At 38.8% G+C, this 20,655-nt stretch overlaps 2 protein-coding genes across 2 annotated transcripts in view; one reads left to right on the forward strand and one right to left on the reverse strand.

Moving 5' to 3' along the window:
• The window catches only part of rdh10a (retinol dehydrogenase 10a), a 66,829-nt gene extending 51,525 nt beyond the window's left edge, over nucleotides 1-15,304 (reverse strand). Inside the window, exon 1 of the mRNA XM_048596308.1 lies at nucleotides 14,518-15,304. Coding sequence (XP_048452265.1) covers nucleotides 14,518-14,967 — 450 coding nt within the window. The 5' untranslated portion in view covers nucleotides 14,968-15,304. The remainder of the gene's footprint in view (nucleotides 1-14,517) is intronic.
• A 101-nt stretch (nucleotides 15,305-15,405) lies between these two features.
• On the forward strand, nucleotides 15,406-20,406 carry rpl7 (ribosomal protein L7). Its single transcript, XM_048596310.1, has 5 exons — nucleotides 15,406-15,527; nucleotides 16,025-16,127; nucleotides 18,443-18,609; nucleotides 18,782-18,919; nucleotides 20,268-20,406. Exons 1-5 carry the CDS (start codon nucleotides 15,514-15,516, stop codon nucleotides 20,389-20,391), a joined length of 546 nt encoding a protein of 181 aa, XP_048452267.1. The 5' UTR covers nucleotides 15,406-15,513; the 3' UTR covers nucleotides 20,392-20,406.
• The last annotated feature ends 249 nt before the right edge of the window (nucleotides 20,407-20,655 follow it).

The following is a 20,655-nucleotide window of genomic DNA, read 5'->3' on the forward strand; positions in this document are numbered from 1 at the left end:
CAGCCAGCCGTTTTAGGTTTATTCAATGCATTCACATCAGTTGTAGGCTCGTTTGATCTTTTACTTATAAATTCTGTGTTTTGATACCTCCTCTCTCACTATATTGGAGGAAGGAGCAATGCTCCGAAAGCTAGTATTTTTAAAACAAACCTATTGGACTCTAACCTGGTGTTGTGATTTTTGATCTAAAAATCAAAAGAATTTAAAAAACAAAAATCAGAAACAGAATCAAGTATTACTTACACATTTAAAAAAAAACACACCTTCTAGAGTACGGTACATAAAAGCTAATCAGCAAGGATGAAACTGCATCTAACTTTTCAGAAGTTTAAAAATGTAGAATGATCGTTATATTTGTAGTTCTAAGTACTAGTGTTAGCAGTCCACTGCAATAAGATTCTTGTGATTCTTATTTGTACACTTCCACAAAATCACTAAACAATTTTATTATTATCTTTTCCACTTAAAACAATTGAGACAAGATAATTAATTAGTCCTGAGCTGTATACATATTTCTAATCTACCTGCTAGGAGATGTTATAACACACCTCTAAGGCAACCTGGGATGCGAGACCAGGTTGTTGGCCCAGATGTAGAGACACTATCACTGCATCATAGGACCCTAAAGGAGAGTTTTAACAGTGACTACAACTCTTGAATATTGTAGCATTTGAGAGTTCTAGCTGCACAGCTGTTTGATGCAGCACATATTGCTCTTTGCTCTCCTTGGAGCAGAAACTCCACACCAGTCTCATCTATTTAATTTAATCAGGTGTTGTAATTAATTTAATGCAGCTCTTCCATTGGCTATGTTAGTTTAAGTTTATTTTTCAAACAACTAGATATTAGCTACTTATTTTGCCATATTGCAATAAGTTAGATTTAAAAAAAGGTGCATGAAATTAATTACAGTACAGAAACTAGACGGGTATATAGAAAGCTAGAAAATGTGGAAGCTCTTAAATCAATGATGGCAAAAATGCTGGTTTCCTTTTAACATTAAATTCCTCCCAAAAAAAACTTTGAATAATTTAGAGAAAATCCATTAGAAACACAGAAAATCATGCATCTCAGGTATCTGTCTTACGACCTTAAACATTTTTTCTATTACTCACAGGTGTTACAAAGATGGCCAGAAACACAAGCTGTCCGTGAAACGGTGAAGATTGCTGGCTTGCTCATAGATTTAATAATATCAAAGAGGAAAACATCTTGAAGATGGGCTTTTAATTCCACTTGGAAATCAATTCCAAAACAAAGCATGACATTCCACTCTTTTTTGGCCACCTTCATTACTATGTCCACTTCTGTTATTAACACACACTCTTGGATATATGCCTCGTCTTCTCTTCAACATTACCGCTCTTTTTCCTTGGATCTCCAAACTCCTAGAACATTTCCTTGACCTGCCCTTTAGTTCCACTTGCCCTTGTCCTCTTTTTCAATGCCAAAAATCATTGATTTTTCCACCTCTCTTCAGTCCGGAAGAGCCATGTTAGACTTAATATGGTCATTCGATTTCTCTTTCCATAGTTGCTGCCAGACCCAAGTTTCTCCACCATAGAACAGTACAGGCCTTTCAGCCCACGATATTATGCCGATCTATTATCCTATTCTAAGATCAAACTACCCTGCATTTTACTATCACCACTTTAGTTATACAAGTACATAATATCTCAATTTAATTAGGTTCTACAACAAGCAGCTGCCTACTCTTTTCCTTTACAAATGTTAGAGGAATCTTGCCTTAAAATTCCATGCTGACTAGAACAAAGTTAACATTGCTACTTGCAAAATTTATTTTACATTTGACTTCCAAGACCACTATAAATGGGAACCACGAAAATGCTAGAACTTAGTTGACGAAAGCCATCTTCTCTGTTGATCCTGTATTTCTCAGTGGTGAGAAAAGCTTTATCATTGCTTTAAAATTCAAATGCAGAAAATTTAAAAGGCACGCAATAGATCCTTGTTAACCTCACACACTCTTGCACACCAAAGATAAATACTTCAGAAATTGGATGGAGTGGTTTACCAAGTTACATTTTTTGAAACAAGGTCACAAAAGGAAAGTTAGTCAAGACATTTCTCACAAAGCATACAAACAAGATTTTAAAACTGATTTGTTAACAAGATCTTCTGATCCACCTCTTGAAGGAATGTTAGAGTGATCAAGGGAGCTGGAACACTGGATAATCCGCTTAATCTCCTATAATAAATGTTTTAAATCCTGGCTGTAAATTGCACACAGTCTGCTTTCTTTTTTTAAAAAAAGGATGATACAGTAAACAAAGGTTTATTGTACAGTTCTGCACATTCAAAATTGACACACCAAGTTCTAAAACCGATGATTTTTCTGGAGAATTCCAAAACAAAACCCTTTCTGGTTGCTTTTGGTCAATTTTTCCAAAAAAGCTTACAAAGTATTAAACAGATAGCTCACATGCTAATCACACTGTAGCGACAGAACACTAGCCGAGGAGAAAACTCCTTTCAATTCAGTGTCTTCATGAGTGGACATAACTCCAAAATTAATTTCATGTGACCTAAATTACCAGATATCCACCTCAGGATAATGATCACCTTTGAAAAAGGCAATAGCGAACTGCTAAAAACAAAAAACAAAAGGTAGCACGTTTGTGGCCCTTATTACTATTTCATCCTCTGAAGGCAATGTTTCACATTGGCTATGAACTGCAGGCATCCACATAGCACCATTTATATTATAGGGCTTATCAAACTGTGGCTCCCAACCGCCACTGGTGTCATAGGATTAGGTATTGGGGTCTGAAGCTGAATAAAAACAGCTTTGGAAAATATCAGCAGTCAATCACCTGTCAGAGATGTTGTTGCATACCTCTAGAGCAGATGAGACTTGAACCCAAGTCTGCTCGGTCAGAAAGGCAGGAACACTACCACAGTGCCACAATATTCCTATGCAGCACTGGCCTACTGCGGAGCTCTGAATCATTCCCGACAGCTGTCTGGCCACCTTAAAAGCTCATGTTTTTCTACTGGAGGGCCTGGTGTAAATGACTTGCTCACTGAGGCTTGATTAGAGTTGTGAAAGGTAGGTGTTCATTCTGCGTGCAGTTTTCACCAACTGTCCCATGAAGCCATGATGTGGAGGTGTCTGTGTTGGACTGGGGTGGACAAGGTCAAAAGTCACATGACATCAGGTTGTAGTCCAAAAGGTTTATTTAAAATCACAAGCTTTTGGAAAGTTGCTCCTTCGGCAGGTGAAGTGGAGGCAGGTGCATAGGTAGAGAATATATAGGTGGAACACATTTTCTATGAAGAGGCACTGAAAGCAGATATTCCCAAATATTAAATTTTAATTGATTAATCTCCTCTAACGCATGTTTTAAACTAAGTACACTTTTGTTACCAATTGTGCATTGGTTAAAAATTGTGCTCAACATTTTTCTTCTTGTTCACTGTTTTATGCAGTATGACTTTTATAGCTCAGGAAGATACACTTTTAATCCTAACATTTGGCCCAGCTGGCATTTGCAAACATGTTGTTGTACAGTATTTATATTGAGCTGGCAGTGAAGTGTCTAAATGAAACGGTAGCTTGCTCTCTCTCCACAGATGCTGTCTGACCTGTTGCGATTTCCTGTACTTTTTGTTTTCAGTACAGATTCCAGCATCTACAGTAATTTGCTCCTCAATTACACATAATATTTGGGAATATCTGTTTCCAGTGCCTCTTCATTGAAAGTATGTTCAATGAGACAACACCTGCTTTCAGGAACAAGCTAGGATAGGAGTAATTATATTAGTACGTGGTCACATCAAGATATGTTAAAACTCTTTAAACATAGCTGTAGGTAAACAGCAGCCAATGTGCAAGTATTATTCCCAATAGACACAATTTGGCAAACAAGTTAAATAACTTGTGTTAGAATCAAAATGATTCAGCACAAAAATGCAACCATTTGTTTTGTACCCATCTGGTTCTTTACATTTTGTCCCATTCCACTCTGTTTACTCTTTAAAATATTTGTCTAATTCCCTTTTTGAAGACTACTGAATAATTTCCATTCTTCATGCCAGTACATTCTAGGTAATTTTAAACTTACAACACGTAGCCTCTTTGTTCTTTGACCTTAAGTCAGTGTACAAAAGAATATAGGACATAAGCTCAAAGGCATTTTGAAAATTCCCTAGTTCTCTCAAGTAATACCATTGGACATTATGTTCACTTCAGGAGGGAAGTTACAACAATGCAGGCTATCAACCAATGTTACATATTCAAGTTTCACAATTGGACTTGAACCTTTGCTTAGCAGCAGCATTAAAAGTTGACAATGGAGATCACAATACTGTACACTACACTCTCACTGATCTCTAATCAGTATCTCATTTACCAGGCTAGAATAATGTAGAGGAGTGGTGGTTGGAAGGATGAAACTTTAGGACAATACCTCAAAAAGGATTTATCTTCTCCTTCACAATAGGCAAATCCACCACTCCTAAATAACTTTAGTGCTCAAATTTTGCACCAGTAAAGCACCTTTCTTTACCTCCCTCCCCCAATCAAACTCAAAATATCCCACTTCAAGATACTGACTTCTTCCCATGGAATTTATCCTTAAAAATAAACTCAGATAGCATCAGCTTTACTTACAGTAGCTTGACAAATACACGTAAAAACAATGCTTGCCATTGAACACTTTTTGGTTTGTATGCACTATTTTATCTTCTTATTGTCTTGCAACACAATCTTCATTATGGTTTTTCATTAATACGATTGGTCTCCTACTTTTCATTTACTTCATATTGATCTAGTTTTCAAAGAAAAAAAATGCACATTGGGTGGTGTACATATGCTTCATTGAAGCAAAAATGTTACCCAACTTACACAATCAATTAAGTCCACTTAAAATTTGGTGCATCATACCAAGAGATTTGAAAGTTAAGTGCACCTCTGCAAATAGCCAGTTAAAAATTAATTCTCCTTTAGTTGTTCATGTCTTCTAAAGCTAGGTTTATAATTAAAAAGATGCATGCAATGAATGAAAATTACGGAAATTTTTGAAAATCTTCTCCCAAAAAGAGACAATTTATGCAGAATTGATTTCTACCTTAGTGGTTTCACTGGACTCAAGTTACTATATACTTATCCTACATTTATTGTTTGGAGGCATTGTTCTGACATTAAAATCAAATCAGACAACATAATTATATAAAATCAGAATAGAAATAAATCTGAACATAATCTGAAATTCAAACCAAGATATTTCACTCAGAGCATACAATAGTATTCTGCATCTAGAAATAAAGTAATCATTGGAGTAATGGTAGCAAAGACAGAGATAGGAAAGAAAATAGCACCTTTCATGATCTTAGTGCTTTACGAACAAAGAATTGGAGAAAACCATTGGGTTCTTCATGCTTGCAGTTCTACCTCAACTTCATCTTTGCTCACTTATTCAGGAATCCAACAAGCTGTCTTGATTACAAGTAACCCGTTGCTCTCAAGCAGAGAGAATTCCAAAAAGAGTCACAAGTGAAGAAAATTCCCATCTCAGTCCAAAACAGCTGATCACTTATCTCTGCCGTTAAAGGCAGGTGGAAGTAACATTTTGGTCCCGCTTGTACATGTCAGAAACTAATGGATGGATTTCAATGAAACTTGATATAAATTTGAGTACGGACAACAGAAGTTACTGTTTTGTTTACAAGAACATGCATCTGGATTTTTGGCATTTTAAGGATCCATTAGAATTGAGAGTTATCAAAGTGACTTAAGAACTTTGATGGTTGTCTCAGCTGCAGTACTAGAACCTGCCACAGCTACAAAAATGTGAGCAGAATTTTCTGAGCAAGTTGTTGAATGTAGATTCAAACAAAGCCTTCTCAGTTAGATAACAGCTGTTTTAAAAAAGTTTATTTTTTCAGCCTTGTACTTAACAGTACCAACCAGACAGGGAAAATGTCTCTGAAAATTAAGAATGTTGAGTTAATACAGCATGACAAAAAAGGTAAGCACTGAGTGGAAGCCTCTCCACTTATTCAGATTGTGACCTGTGTTTTAAATTCTCTAGCTTGTTAAATAAAATTAAGCATTTATATTTCTTCACAATTGAGTACATTTCTAAATGTTATCATAATAGATTGGTGTTGAATACAAATTTATAGCTTAATATTTTTCCATCATATAGCACTGGCTTAGAACGGATTCCTCCTCCAGAGGCATTTTTCTTTTTTTTTTAAAATGCCAGAGAAGATCTACAATGCTACTTCAGATATTACAAAAATCTCATTTGCAGTAACTTAAAAATGCTCTGAAGGATTTAACAAATGTTTTGTTGACTCAGCAAGGATTTGTGCCCTTCTAATAAAAGGAACTTTCCATATGCCATTGTCAGGGAAGAGTTCTTTTATTTTTGGAAACTCAATTTGCATTGGTACATGATGACATAAACATGCCCACGTTCCATTTCAGAAAAAGATAATGCTGTAGTTTTTGTTTACATCAGGCCAAACAAGATAGTACTTTATTTTAGCCCACTATAATCAGCATAGAACAGATATGAACTAGCCTTGAACTCTAAAGGTGATTTCTAGTAAATTCAGGAGGGAAAAAGAATGTATTTCATAACTTTAAAGTTGTACACTGAACTCATGACTTCACAGAAAAGTTGCCGGCATTTTTATTAAACTTAAATTTAGTCATGGGACGTTGGGCATCACTGACTGAGCCAGTATTTATTGTCCATCACAATGTACAACATCAAAAGGCTATTACAGAAAGTAAAAGCTCATTGTGTAGGGGGTAACCTATTAGCACGGACAGAAGATTGGCTGGCGGTCAGAATACAGATTATACATAAAAGTCTTTGCCTGACAATCGGGCAGTGACATGTGGGAGTGCTGCCTGGATCTATGTGGTGGCTTCAGTCTTTTTTTTTTTTAAAAACAATAAATTCGATGAGGAAACTGAAGACATGGTAGACAAATTCATAGAAAACAAAGACAGGGAGGATAGCATATTGTGAAGACAACTTAAGATTGCAGACAGAGGTTCAGCGAGTTGGCAAAAATCTGGCAAATGGAGCTAAAAGCCAGAAAACATGAGGTTGTCACTTTGGGAGGAAGAATTAAAAAAATACAACATTGCTTACATGGAAAATGTCTGAAGAATTGAGATGCAGAGAGGGATCTAGGTGTCCTGTGTCATCAGTCACAACTAGTATCAGGTAGAGTAGGTATAAAGGATAGCATCTTATTAGCTTCCTTGATTCCAAGTGGAATCAAGCATAAAAGCAAGGATGTAATGCTTAATTTACATAGGGCATTGTAAAGACCACAATGTAAATGTATTGGAAGCATTTCAGAGGAGTTTTCTTAGACTGATAACTGGGTTAAGCAGGTTGTCTTTTGAGGAGATGTTGGACCGGCTAGGTTTGTTTCTACTGGAATTTAAAAGAGTGAATGGTGTCTTGAATGATGTGTATAAAGATCTTGAATGGTCTTGACAAGGAGGTCATAGAAAGAATGTTTCCTCTTGTGGGTGAGTTCAGAACTAGGGGCACTGTTCCAAAGTTAGAAGTCAGCCTTTTCAGATGGAGGGGAGGTTTTTTCCCTGAGCATTGAGAAACTTTGAAACTGTTTGCCTAAAGTAGAAGCATTAAGTATTTTTAAGACAAGAAATATATTTCTGTTAAGCAGATAAATGGGAATCTATGGAAGTTGAAACACAAGATCAGCCATGATCTTATTGAATAGTGGGGTAGGCCTGAAGGACTAAATGGCTTACTTTTGCTTCTATTTCTTATGTTTGTGTTCTCTGTACACTGAAGGGAGACTGGCATTCCTGTTGGGTCCATAAGTCTGAAGGCAGTCAAATAGGACACCATGTCAAGGAGCTTTGTCAAAAATCGGGGACAACAACCATGATCTAGAGTCAAGAACATCAGTGTGAACTGGGGCTATGGTTGCCATCCCCTGTGCACAAAGAGTGTCGCTCCAGTAAAGCAAAAGGGTGCAAGTTGAGCCAAGGGTCCTGGGTCACTGAAAGATTCAGTTTGGTATTCATTTGCTGCAGGGTGTGAGGGGTCACTTGAGGGGAGCATGGCACTATGCAAGCTCTCCTGAAAACATGAGCCTAAGTGATTAGGACCACATGCATCTCTGCTCCCAAGTTTTGCTTGCAAGTGAAGACAATAAATTTAGTTACACTTTTATACCAGAGTAGTAAACGACACTAAAATATGATGGCACTACTGAAGCTCAGAATTTGCTTCTGAGTAAGTAGGTTCTTAATCCTCAGCATTAGTAGATTCTGGAAAGCTACACTCATTTTGAATTGTGACAAGGTTAAAAGAATGGTACTTTCAACAATGCAGCACTCTCAGGATCGACTATGAACCTAGATGTTTACATCCAATTCCTGGAGAGGGACGAAACCCAGATTTAACTCAGAGACAAGAGTATTATCAATTGAGCCACTGCTGACACAAGTAAATCTTTACTATCGTCCTCCTGATAAGTCATCAATTCAGATGAAAATCAGAAAAGTAGTTTTAAATTCTTTCAGCCAATTAACAACTAGAACTCTAAAGATCACTCCCCTAACATTTAGAATGCAATCTGAACAACCATATTGTGGCAAACTGAAGAAGATTAAAGTGCAAGAAATGCAGCTTCACTTATACTGATATTAACTTCCCGAGAATAAGATTCAAAACCTCAACCTGATATTTTTGGCTGAATTTTTCTTCTAAATTTGAGAAGTCTTTCATGAAAAATCTGTGCATTTACTGCAAATCCACTGCAGATGATAGAATTATAGAATTGCAACAAAGGTGGCTGTGTGGTCCATAATGACCTGCCAGTTCTGGAAAGACAATTCACTTCCCTGACTTTTCTCTTTGGCCTCACAAACCTCTCAGTATAAAACGATCCAATTCGCTCTTGAATGCAGCAAATCAATTTATCTCTGCTATGCTCGGAGAGTGAATTCCAGATCCCAATTATAGGCAACACAAGTTTTTTTTTTAAAAAAAAAGAAACGTTGCATCTGGTTCTCGACCTTTTAACTAACCGGAACACACAGTTATTCCTCATGTACTTTGTCTGCGCCTCTAATAACTTTGGCCAGCTGAGAAAAAGCACACAATTTCTCCAAACTAATCTTGTAACTGAAATCCCAATCCTCGAAACTATTCAAAATCTTTGTTACATCATAGCCTTTATATAATTTGTGATATGTGGTCCTCAGAATTGCACAGTACAGCAATTGAGGCAGAACCACTCACTTGCCTCATTTACTACTATCCCCCCCATTGGTGCACTAGAAAGACGCAAACATGAAAATATTGTTAATGACCCCGCCCCCAACCCAAGTTCCTCTACTACTTTCCTCACTTCAGAATTGCACTCTTTACTTGATATTATCTTTTTGTTTCTCCTTCACAAATGCATCACTTCATAGTTCACCGAATTAAAAACTTCATCTGTCATAAATCCACCTATTTTACAGACATATTTTGTGCCCTTTTGAAGTTCATCACTATCCTTACAATGCTTTGCATCATCTACAAATTTCGAATGTATCCTGTATACCCAAGTTTAGGACATTAACGTAGATCACAAAAATACAAATGTTCTTAATACAGACTCCAGAGGAATCCCATGTTTGACCCCTTGTAATAATCCCATGGCATCACCATAGCAATAAATGCACCCTCCGTTACTTATAAAAGGTTTATCTTATCTTGGTGGATCCAGCAAGGATGACCCAATACTGCAATGACTTTGGAAAGACTAAAAGATCAAAATTCAAAATAAAGAATCAGATTAAACATTTGATTCATGCAATTTTCATGCCCAGTGCAGGCATAAAGTTGTTACAAATTTTGAAATTCAAGCAAAACTCGATTATGCACAACCACAGCCATCTGGAAAATTGACACTTCCTTTAAGGAAAAAAAAGGACTGTCAATGAAAACAGCATTCCAGCTTTTTCCCTTTTCCATGAATAAATGAGATTAAAACTAGCAATAAGAAAAAATATGGAAATAATCCATCCACCTTTGATTAGGATAAGGGGCAAGATGAACACAAATCTTAGCTGCCTTAAATAAAAAGTGTGAAAAACTGCAAGTCAGGACATGCATCTGCTTAACACTCAACCTTATTTGGGAAAAGGACTTTGAACTTTTACCTTCATGGTCTGTTTACATATGTTACATGCTTTTAAAAATTAGAAGCTTTTCTGAGATGCAGAGACCATTTGCAAGCTGTCTAACAAGCTACAAGAGAGCTGAGCAATGTGTTAAACGGCTATTCCTCAAGTAACAGAAGGACTTCTTGCTAGCACCACCCTAACCTGTTCTAAAATTACAGTGCGTCCAAAAGTGGAGTTCCTGGCATTTCACCTAAAAGAAGCCTTGCAACTGATAAAGAATTCTATGACTTTACAAGACTTGTACTCTAGCTACAGTAGAAATTGTCCTGTTAAACTATAGGCCTGCAATAAAAGAGAAAAGAGTAAATCCAAAATTATAATTAGCTAAATCACCATTTAATTTGAGAGCGAGGCATCCTTCATTAAAAATCTCCATAGCCAGCATGATAATAAAATAATTGAGGATTATAAATAATGCTTATTTTTAAACTCTTAAAAGCTTTGGAGTGGAAAGTATTTTTGGATTGGAGGACAATATCTGGTTAAATCCAAAAAACACAAAAAGGGTAGATGCAAAGACATGGTTTCCCTTTGTGGGAGAGTCAAGGTACAGAGGACATAGCCTCAGAATGCGGGCCACCGTTTAAGACAGAGGCAGAGGCAAGGACAAATTTCTTCAGACAGTACTGAATTAGTTGAATTCTTTACTGCAGAGGCTGAGGTGTTAAGTATAGAGGGCTGAGATAGATTTTTAAAATCAGCAAGAAAATCAATGGTTACGAGGAAAAGGCAGGATAGTGGATTAAAAGGATGATCAGATCAGCCATGAATCTCATTGAATGGCAGAGTAAACAATGGACAATGGCTTTCTGCTCCTACATATTATAGTCTTATAAAAAGGATGTTTTAAGAAGAATGAAAGCTTTTTTTTGAAAGAAGCAAGAGATCATTGATATGTAGTCTAATAAAATTACTGTAGTGCCACTTAATGGTCAGGATATGTAGCTGCATGGATGGGTAACAAAATACAAACATGCCAGCCAAAAAAAAAATTTTAGTGCTATAATTATTTGCAGAAAGCTACATCCTATCCACCAATTCAATAATATCTGCAAGAAGGAGCTCTTTCCACTCATTTCTGCTTGTTTGCTGTGGTTCACATTGCAGTCACTCCACTGACAAATGTAGGGTTTTGCTACCTATACACAGAATTCAAGGAATGAAGAGGATCAGACTGACGAGGCAAGGTAATTTTATGTGTTGTCACACTTTCTGATCAGTGGGGGAAAATGGAGAAAGAAAATACCATGCCTGGAATATCTGTATATAGGTTGTGCTGTACTCAGTACTTTGCAATCAGGACTGACGAGACAAAAGGGGAAGCTACATGCCACGTTATTACATAAATGTTAAGGCTACATTTCATGCCTCCAGGGTGGGATTTTCAAAGTTTTTTTTTGCTCTGTTTTAGAGTCAAACATGCCCAGTATTTTTAAATTTGGGGTCTAACATTTTTCAAGCTTTAACATGGCATTGCTGCTATATCGTGAATTCAAGCTGCACTTTGAACTAACCCATCAGTTCACGTTTGCCCAGCTAGTTGTAAAGTCAGACTTATTATCCTAACTGTCACTCCGAGCAGCTTGATTCATAGTACCATTTGCTTATTGTGTAGCTTTTCCAGGCAGAGGCATCACTTGAGCTACAGCAACTCAGCTAGGGGGTTTAGGTTAAAACTGCTACCCAATACATGGCAGAATAATAGTAGCCACTGTAACATTTATTTGTAGAGCATTTACATAGCAGGGTCCTTATCCCTCAGAATTCCTTTTATTCTGAAAACGGCTTCACAGGTCTGACTGTAAAGACATCAAATAATGCATCATTCATAATCAAGTGACAAACAGATCCAGTCTTTCATTTAAATTTCTTTATTTTGAAAGGAGATTAAAGAAGTTTGGTGCAGAAGTGTGCTGAAAAACGGAGGGATTGTTACTGTGGTCTGTATCTATTGAGTGGTAAATTCAACCACTGATACTGACGCCTACTCCAATCGCAAGTTGGTCAAATCATTGATTCGTTGACGAGGATATAGTCTCACTGGGTCACCCCAAAAGTCGCACGTCTTCCACGGATAAAGATTCAACAGTAATTCGATCGAGTCAGAACCCACTCCGCCAGGTATTTTTCAGGTTTGGTGAACAGTACAAAACAAGTTATACGATAGGCGGAATTAAGTTGGAAGATGACATCTTCCAGACCTCATCACTCCAAAAGTTTAAAACTCAAATCTTATTCAAAAAATAAATAATGTAAATGCCGAAGTTTTAATGATAGACGTTGTAAATTTGTCTCTCCGGCCCCAGAAGAAAGCACTTTCTGCCGGTTAAAAAGCGGCAATTTTAGACATTGACACCACAAACATTCGTGTAGGCAGAAATCGTTGAAGGGAGACGCTATCTGGAGTTCCTTTGGGAGATCCAGAATCGTGTTTATTGTCGAGAATAGCACGTGAACAAAACCGGTCATTTAAAAAAAAGTGAATGCACGTAATGCTGTGCAATAACCACTTCGTTATTTTAGATTTCTAGCATGAACAGTATTTTGCTTTTATTCACGTTGTAGGTTAATACCCTTATAGAAAACAGTACTCTCATCACTAGGAGCGAGTAGGAACTGCCGATACTGGAGAACCGGAGATAACAAGGTGTAGAGCTGAATGAACACAGTAGGCCAAGAAACGTAAGCTTTCTGCTCCTCCGATGCTGCTTGGCCCGCTGTGTTCATCCAGCTCTACGCCTTGTTATCTCTCATTACTGCGATACTGGATTCGTAAAGCGTACAGTTACCAGCGACTCAGGTCAAGTAATCGCATTAAAGTTTCCAGTAGAAATTAAGAGTTCGGTCGGTTCAAAAGGATTAGTGAACTCACGTCAAGGAGGAATCAATTCAACAGAGCTGGGACGGAGATTCAAGTCCCTTCCATAACAGCAACACGGGTAAACTTGCTGTGTGTCACGGTTCAACTAGAATCTCTTTTCTGATCAACTTGTCCGGAGATGTTGAAACTCCAGGCCTGGTGGCTTCGGGCCACTACCACTGCAACACAAGATTCCTCACCCAACAAGGAGATCGTTTCCTTTTTAAAGAAGATATTAAAAAGTGCTAAGATTCCCCAGTAATCAGACTGCTGTTTAAAGAGAACACTCTGGTTGCTCTCGTTTATAAACAGAATCGAGACGGTCTGTAAAGCTCAAGGCCACCGATTTCGTGCACGTGTTTCAGTCTTCAGAAAAGGCTATGAAAATAAATGGTGCTCATAATATCGGCAGCTAGAAAGCATGCAAGAAAACGTTTACAAACTTCTAAAGTTCGGCTAAATAATCGGATTAAGGGTGAACGTTTGTATTTGAATAAACATCGGACTTTTTGGCAAGGGACAAAGTGATCGGAGATCTTTCACACAGGCAAACATCGCTATTGCTATGGGGGATAGCCTGGGATTAAAACCCTTCCCTTGAGGTATCAATAAATCACAGAACCGCTTTGAATCACGAGGATCAGGATTAAATTGAGAATTTTTTTTTTTAAAACTTACATCACAGAACCCCTACAGTGCGAAAACAGGCCCTTCGGCCCAACAAGTCCACATCGACCCTCACAACATCCCACCCACACCCATCCCTCTATAACCCACACATCCCTGAACACCACGGGTAATTTAGCATGGCCAATCCACCTAGCCTGCACATCTTTGGACTGCGGGAGGAAACAGGAGCACCCGGAGGGGAGGAAACCCACGCAGACACGTGGAGAATGTGCAAGCTCCACACAGTCACCCGAGGATGTAATTGAACCCGGGTCCCTGGTGCTGAGAGGCAGCAGTGCTAACCACCGAGCCACCTAGTTAAAAAAAAGTTTAAAAAAAAGTGTGCGAGAGCACTGTTTGTGTTGCATCTGTCATTAACTTAGTGAATTATACGATGTTTATTAACACCCACCGGTCTGAATGAGCTTTTGGGAACAAAAACTTCCTAGCGGCAGCGCGATGCGGATACTGTTGCTTTGCAGCGATTATTTCTTTAAACTTTTTATTCCACAACCTTTGATGCACGCGTGTTTGTACATTGGTAACATCTTGGTGAAGTTAAAAAACCTTCCGCCACATCTCAAAATACACCTGGATCACAAGTGCTAATACACAATACAATTTATTCAGTTTTATCAGATACATGCGTTTATCCCGGCACAGTTTTCGTGCCCACTATTTTAAACTGCGGGGGAGAACATGCAAGGAAGGATTTTTCAATGACATTACCAACAGCTAAAAACATTTGAAAATATAAAAAAAGTCTTTCCTAGCTCTTCAAACTCACCCAAAAGTGAGCGTGGCAGTTGACCATCATGGTCCTTTCGATAAGTTCGTCGGGACACTCGAGGAGATGGTGTCCGGACACTACACCTGCGTTGTTGACCAGCACCGTCACGTCTCCGATCTCTCTCCTCACCAAGTCAGCCGTTCGGTAGACGCTGCCCCTCTTACTCACGTCGCAAGTGTAAGTGTGCACTCGAGCGCCCAGCTGCCGGACCTTCTCGGCCGTCTCCTCATTGCTTTCTTGATTGATGTCCCACAGCACCAGGTTGGCATTCCTCTTGGCGAACTCCAGCGCGAAGAGCCGGCCAAGCCCACTGCCGGCTCCCGTGATCAGGCACACCTGATCGCACACACTCTTCTCCTTGGGCTTGATCAGCCATCTCGCCGCGGCCAACACGAACGCCCAGAGCACTTTGAAAATGACAACGAAAAACTCCGCGACGATATTCATGGCGGGTGCCGGGGAGAGAGAGAAAAAAAAGAGATTGGGCCGTTATTGCAGGGGGTACGGGAGAGAGGGAGGGGGTGGGGAGGAAAAGGCGACGCGAGGCAGCTCAGCTGGCCGAGGTCTTCTCTCAGTATGAATATATAAATGTTGCCCTCGCTCTCCTCCCTTCCCCTAGCTTCCAATTACCGTTCCAACCCAGCCCCCTGCACCGCCAACACCACCTCCTCTTCCCGACTCTGATCATCTTCAATCCGCGTCACTCTTTAAATAAGGAACCTGTACGGCCCCGCGACCAAGGACCCTACCAAGGGGACCACTTCAGTGCTGTCACTCCCCCTTTTCAATAATCGACAGATCCCTGTTCATCCCTCACTTATTTTTATACTAAATGTTACTTCCAAGAAACTAGCTAACCCATTGAATATTTTGAAATGCTTCGATGTTTGCCGCATTGACTCAGGCAGCAACATAGACAGTCTCCAACGGCAGGCTTTAACTGCTCGCCGCGCATGCGTTGCTGCCTTTTTCCCCCTTCAGGCGACAGCGATCATGGCGGAGACGAAGTGAGTCTGTAGTGAAGCCTTTTAAAATCCGAATCCATCCTTGGCTAAATCTCACTTTTTGCTGTGGTTTGTCCGCAGGATAACTGCGTGTGATAAGCCATACGTGTATTTACCAATTATATCTCAAAGATAATTAGTTTGGACGCAATGTTATGATACTCCTCAGTCCGGATTTTTGTGCACTGAGCCTTGTTGAAGCTTTCACTTATTGTAAAAGATTTGATTAACCCGATCAACTAACCGAGATCTTCGAAATGGTTTTTTGAAACATACTTTGTTCCAGCGTGCTTAGTCGCTATTTTTAAATTATTTGTTTCGCTTCTTAACTGTCAGGCTGTGGCCTAACAGCGTGAAAATATTTTTCGATCGCTGCTGTATCAGGATATAAACGCATTGTTTGACATTTGTATAAAATCAAGAACACTGAGATAAAATTTTGTTTTGAGATAAAAAATTTATGGTAGAATAACTCCACCTCCATCTGTTTTCTTTATCAGAGAGAAGAAAGTGCCGTCTGTGCCTGAAAGCCTTTTGAAAAAGCGCCAGGCGTTTGCACTAATGAAGGCCAAGCGCATCAAGCGTTTGTTAATAGAAAAGAAGGTTTGAGAAACATTTCACCCTATCGGATTAACAGTGTGTTTTAATAATGCATATGAAATTAGAAGTTTAATTGTTTTGCATATCTGCATAATTGTGGAAACATTTGTGTTGATGTCCTTTAATAAACACTAAATAAAAGCAGAAATTGTTGAAGAAACTCTGGCAGCATATGTGGAGAGAAAGCAGGGTCAGTGTTTTGTGTCCAGTGAATCTTCTGTGCTTTCTCTTAACATTTGCTGTCAGACCTGATCGGTTTCTCCAGCAATTTACGGTTTTGTTTCAGATTTCAAGCATCTTCATTTCTTGGGTTCTTTTTGTTTAGTATTGAAGACTAAAGGTTGCCATAAATAAGTAGTTTTTGTACTCATTCATTATGTTGATTGTTTGTAAAGGTAATCATTTATTCAGCATCTTCCCAATGTAGAAACAGCAAAAAGGATTATCTGTATTCTTGGTAAATTATATGTACTACAGCAACTTAGGATCCGAAGATAACATTCATGTGGAGGGTTAATTTAACAGCATTTGTTACACGTTGTAAACAAATTGTTCAGTTGCAAAGCAATTTCAGTGCGTCCGGTGTCATCTGAGTATCACTTGGGAGCAACATCCCATACGAACTGGGAGCCAGAGTTGGCCACAGCTTGCTTTGCTAATTAGTAAAATCATGGGGGTTGATCTGATTAGTCCTAGGTAGTGGTTCAGAGTCAAGAGGTTCTGGAGTTCAATTCCTGCTCCAAGATTTGAGCAAATATGTTCAGGCAATTATTTGTTCTGTGTCATATTTTTGGGACCTTGTGTGCAAATTAGCTGCCACGTTTCTTGTAGTAGTGCCTGCGATTCACGTAAGGTTCATTTGTGATGCCTATTGGCCCAGAAAAATGGGGTATAAGTGCAGGCCTTTCCTTGTGTCTCTTACTGATCATGAGATTAATGTGAAACTGTAAATAATTGATATTTGAACTCTATGATGGTGACTCACCACCACTTCTCAAGGACAATTGGGAATGGACAATAAATGCTGATGACACCAGTAATGCCCATGTCCCACGAAATAACTTTTGTTTGAACCATTTGTGGTCTAACGAGTTTATCATGTTAATTTACACAAGGAAATTTTAAGTTTAACCTTTTTTGGAGTGGGGGCTGAACGTGCACGGCGGCATGGTGGCTCAGCAGTTACTACTGCTGCCTCACAGTACCAGGGAGCTGGGTTCGATTCCAGCCTCAGGTAACTGTGTGGAGTTTGCACATTCTCCCATATCTGCGTGGGTTTTCTCCTGTACTCTGGTTTCCTTCCACAGTCCAGGGATGTGCAGGCTAGGTGGATTAGCCATGGCAAATGCAGGGATAGGGTGGGGGGTTGGGTCTGGGTGGAATGCTCTTCAGATGGTCGGTGCGGACTCAATAGACCAAATGGCCAGCTTCCACACTAGGTATTCTATGATTCTAACATCTTAGGTGTGTCGTGAATGATGGTGACTGCAGTTTTGCATACAATGTACATTTTAGTTTATATAAGATAAGACATCGGAGCAGAATTAGGCCATTCAGTCTATCGAGGCTGCTCTGCCATTCGATCATGGCTGATGCATTTCTCAATCTCATTCTCCTGCCTACTCCCTGTAACCTTTGATCCCTTTGCCACTCAACTTATGTATCTTTGTCTTAAATACAGTCAATGACTTGGCCTCCACAACCTTCTGTGCCAGAGTTCATAGGTTCATCACCCTCTCTGGTTGAAGAAATTCCTCATCTCAGTTCTAAAGGGTCGGCCCTTCACTCTGAGGCTGTGCCCTCGGGTCCCAGTCTTTTCTACTGGAAACAGTTTCTCCACGTCCACTCTTTCCAGACTTCTCACTATTCTGAAATTTTCAATCAGATTCCCCTCGTTCTTCTAAACTCTGTTGAGTACAGACTCTTGAGTTCTCAACTGCTCCACTTAAGACGAGCCCTTCTTGTAAACATGCTCTGGACCCCCTCCAAGGCTAGCACATGCTTCCATGTATACGGGACCCAAAAGTGCCTCAATATTCCTAATGCGGTCTGACCAGACCCTTCTATTGCCTTAGCAATATATATCCCTGTTCTTGCATTCTAGCCCTCTTAAAATGAATGCTAACATTAATTTGCCTTCTGAACTAACTGTAAAATGGTACCAATGTGAAAATTTATTTATTGTGTGCTTTCAATACTTTTGGAGGGTTAGGTTTTCTGAGGGTGGAGAGTTGAGGAAAATGCAATAATGGAATAGTTGATTATTTAAAGTAAGTAAAATAGTAAAGATTTTAAGAAAAGTATATTTTTGCTTAAAGATAAATAGACTGAAGAGAAAACTAATCTACAAGAGGGCTGAAAGTTACCACAAGGAGTACAGACAAATGTACAGACGTGAGATCCGCCTTGCCAGAATGGCACGTAAAGCTAATAATTACTACGTACCTGCGGAACCCAGGCTAGCTTTTGTGATCCGTATTAGGGGGTAAGTTTAAATGGATAGTTATTTATTTATTGTGGTTACAGGTGAATAAACTTTTTTTCAATATAAAAGTGTGTTATCATTTTAAAAGTTATGACAAACAGCAAATACGCAACTGCTGTGGAATAAAGTTTTCCTTTATCTATCTTGCTAATTTCTCTCCATGGCTTTGCAGCATCAACGGTGTTAGCCCTAAAGTCCGCAAGGTGCTTCAACTCCTACGACTGCGTCAGATCTTCAATGGAGTGTTTGTGAGACTAAATAAGGCTTCAATCAACATGCTCCGTATTGCAGAGCCATACATTGCATGGGGGTATGAGATTTGGAAATAAGCAAAAAACAAATGTAAAATTGTATTTGATTTAAAGGTGAAATATACTGTTGTCAGTGTGAAACCAGGTATGATTTTTCTGAATAGCTGCTGTTGGTGCTTTATTATTATATAGTGCTGCAAGCAGATATATGTATTAATAGATTACGAATCATAACACATTTCTGTTTTGTCGTTTATGTCTAGTTTTTAATTTTCATTGGATAGGTTTCTAGTTTTCTGTGATGACTAGGTAACATAGTTTTCTTTACATTTAAAATTAAAATGGTTTCCTCAAGGTGTTAACATTATGTATATTTAATGCCAAGTACTAGAAGTACCTCCTAGTACTTCGGCAATTTGGGTATCATTAAGCCATGTGCCATTCAACTGTCAATGGCCCTTGTGCTATTAAACAGCTGAGTCTGACCGTTTACCAATCAAATTTCCACAAATGTGCTGGGTAGGTAAGGATCCATGCTGTTGTATTCGGTCTCATCTTGCTATGGTGCTGAGGTCATTGGTTTGTGCCACAAGTGTCAGCCTTGACTCAAAGTAATACTCTTGACTATGAATCAGAACATTATGGATTCAAACACCATTGTGATATAAATGCATCATCCATTCTTGGATTTTAATTCTGTTCTTGAAAACGAACTGTTGTTTAGATGCACTCTGGTAGATGGAAACTTATTTAGTTAAAGTGTGGCGATGCACCCCAGCCCTTCTGGGTCCGCCAATGCTGGTGGACTCCACATCCTGCCTCTCAATTGACACCTGAATATAGATGTAACCCCAGAAGTGGACAGGCATACAGATACAATAGTGAAGCAGTTTGGGGTAACCTGAAGTTGTAAATAGGATTGGTAAATTTTTGTTCTGACTTACCCTTTTTCTCGTGTTGATTTTCTCTCCTCAACTTCCTGTGGCTAAAGTCTATGTAGCATGCTGATCCATTGTGGAGAATCTGTGCTAGAGCAGAAATTCAAATGAAAAACAGTTAACAAGAAAATGCAAATCACACAGAAATATAAATAGAACAGTTGCTATGTTTTGTAGGCTAAATTATTAAGCCTTTTTGTTAGATATTACAAAATGCTTTAAAGGGTATACTTTTGTTGAAGTGGTGCCTCTGAAACCTGCCTCTCAAATCTGATGAGGATGTTAGTCAGTTTGCTACCAGAAAGGACTGAATACGTCACTATCAACTAGTCACAGAATTAAGTTTTTGTTGATTGAGAACGCGGGTGCTTTATAGATTAATATATGCATTGGGAATTTAACTAAGGGAGTCCTGTCTTGAGATGGTAACGTTTTTAAACAAGCCTTGTTACTTGTATTAATTTTCTAGATATCCAAATCTGAAATCTGTTCGTGAACTGATCTACAAACGTGGGTTTGGAAAAATTAAACATCAGCGCATCGCTCTCACTGACAACTCATTGATTGAAAAGAAGCTGGGTAAGATTATTTAAACTTGTCAGTACAGGTTTAATTTGATAATATGTATGCAAGAATTTAATGCAAATTTTTTTTATTATTATAGCTTTTTGTTTTGTTGGTATTCTTGCTACTATGCCAACTCATGACATCTCCCAGCATTCGGGTAGTTTTTAGAATCTTGTTACTGTGTGAAAATGGTGACTATACTTCAGAGCACTTTGGAATGTCTGGTTCTGAAAAAGCATTATATAAGTCTTTCTTTTTGCTCCACATGAACTTGACTTAATGCAATCACC

Source organism: Rhincodon typus, chromosome 4 (assembly GCF_021869965.1).
Source record: "Rhincodon typus isolate 14 chromosome 4, sRhiTyp1.1, whole genome shotgun sequence".
Lineage (NCBI taxonomy): Eukaryota > Metazoa > Chordata > Chondrichthyes > Orectolobiformes > Rhincodontidae > Rhincodon > Rhincodon typus.

Excerpts from the sequence above, each read along its gene's own strand:
- rpl7 (XM_048596310.1), top strand. Across the intron at positions 18,610-18,781 it reads TTTGTGATCCGTATTAGGGG|CATCAACGGTGTTAGCCCTA; the intron begins GTAAGTTTAAAT and ends ATGGCTTTGCAG. Across the intron at positions 18,920-20,267 it reads GAGCCATACATTGCATGGGG|ATATCCAAATCTGAAATCTG; the intron begins GTATGAGATTTG and ends TTAATTTTCTAG.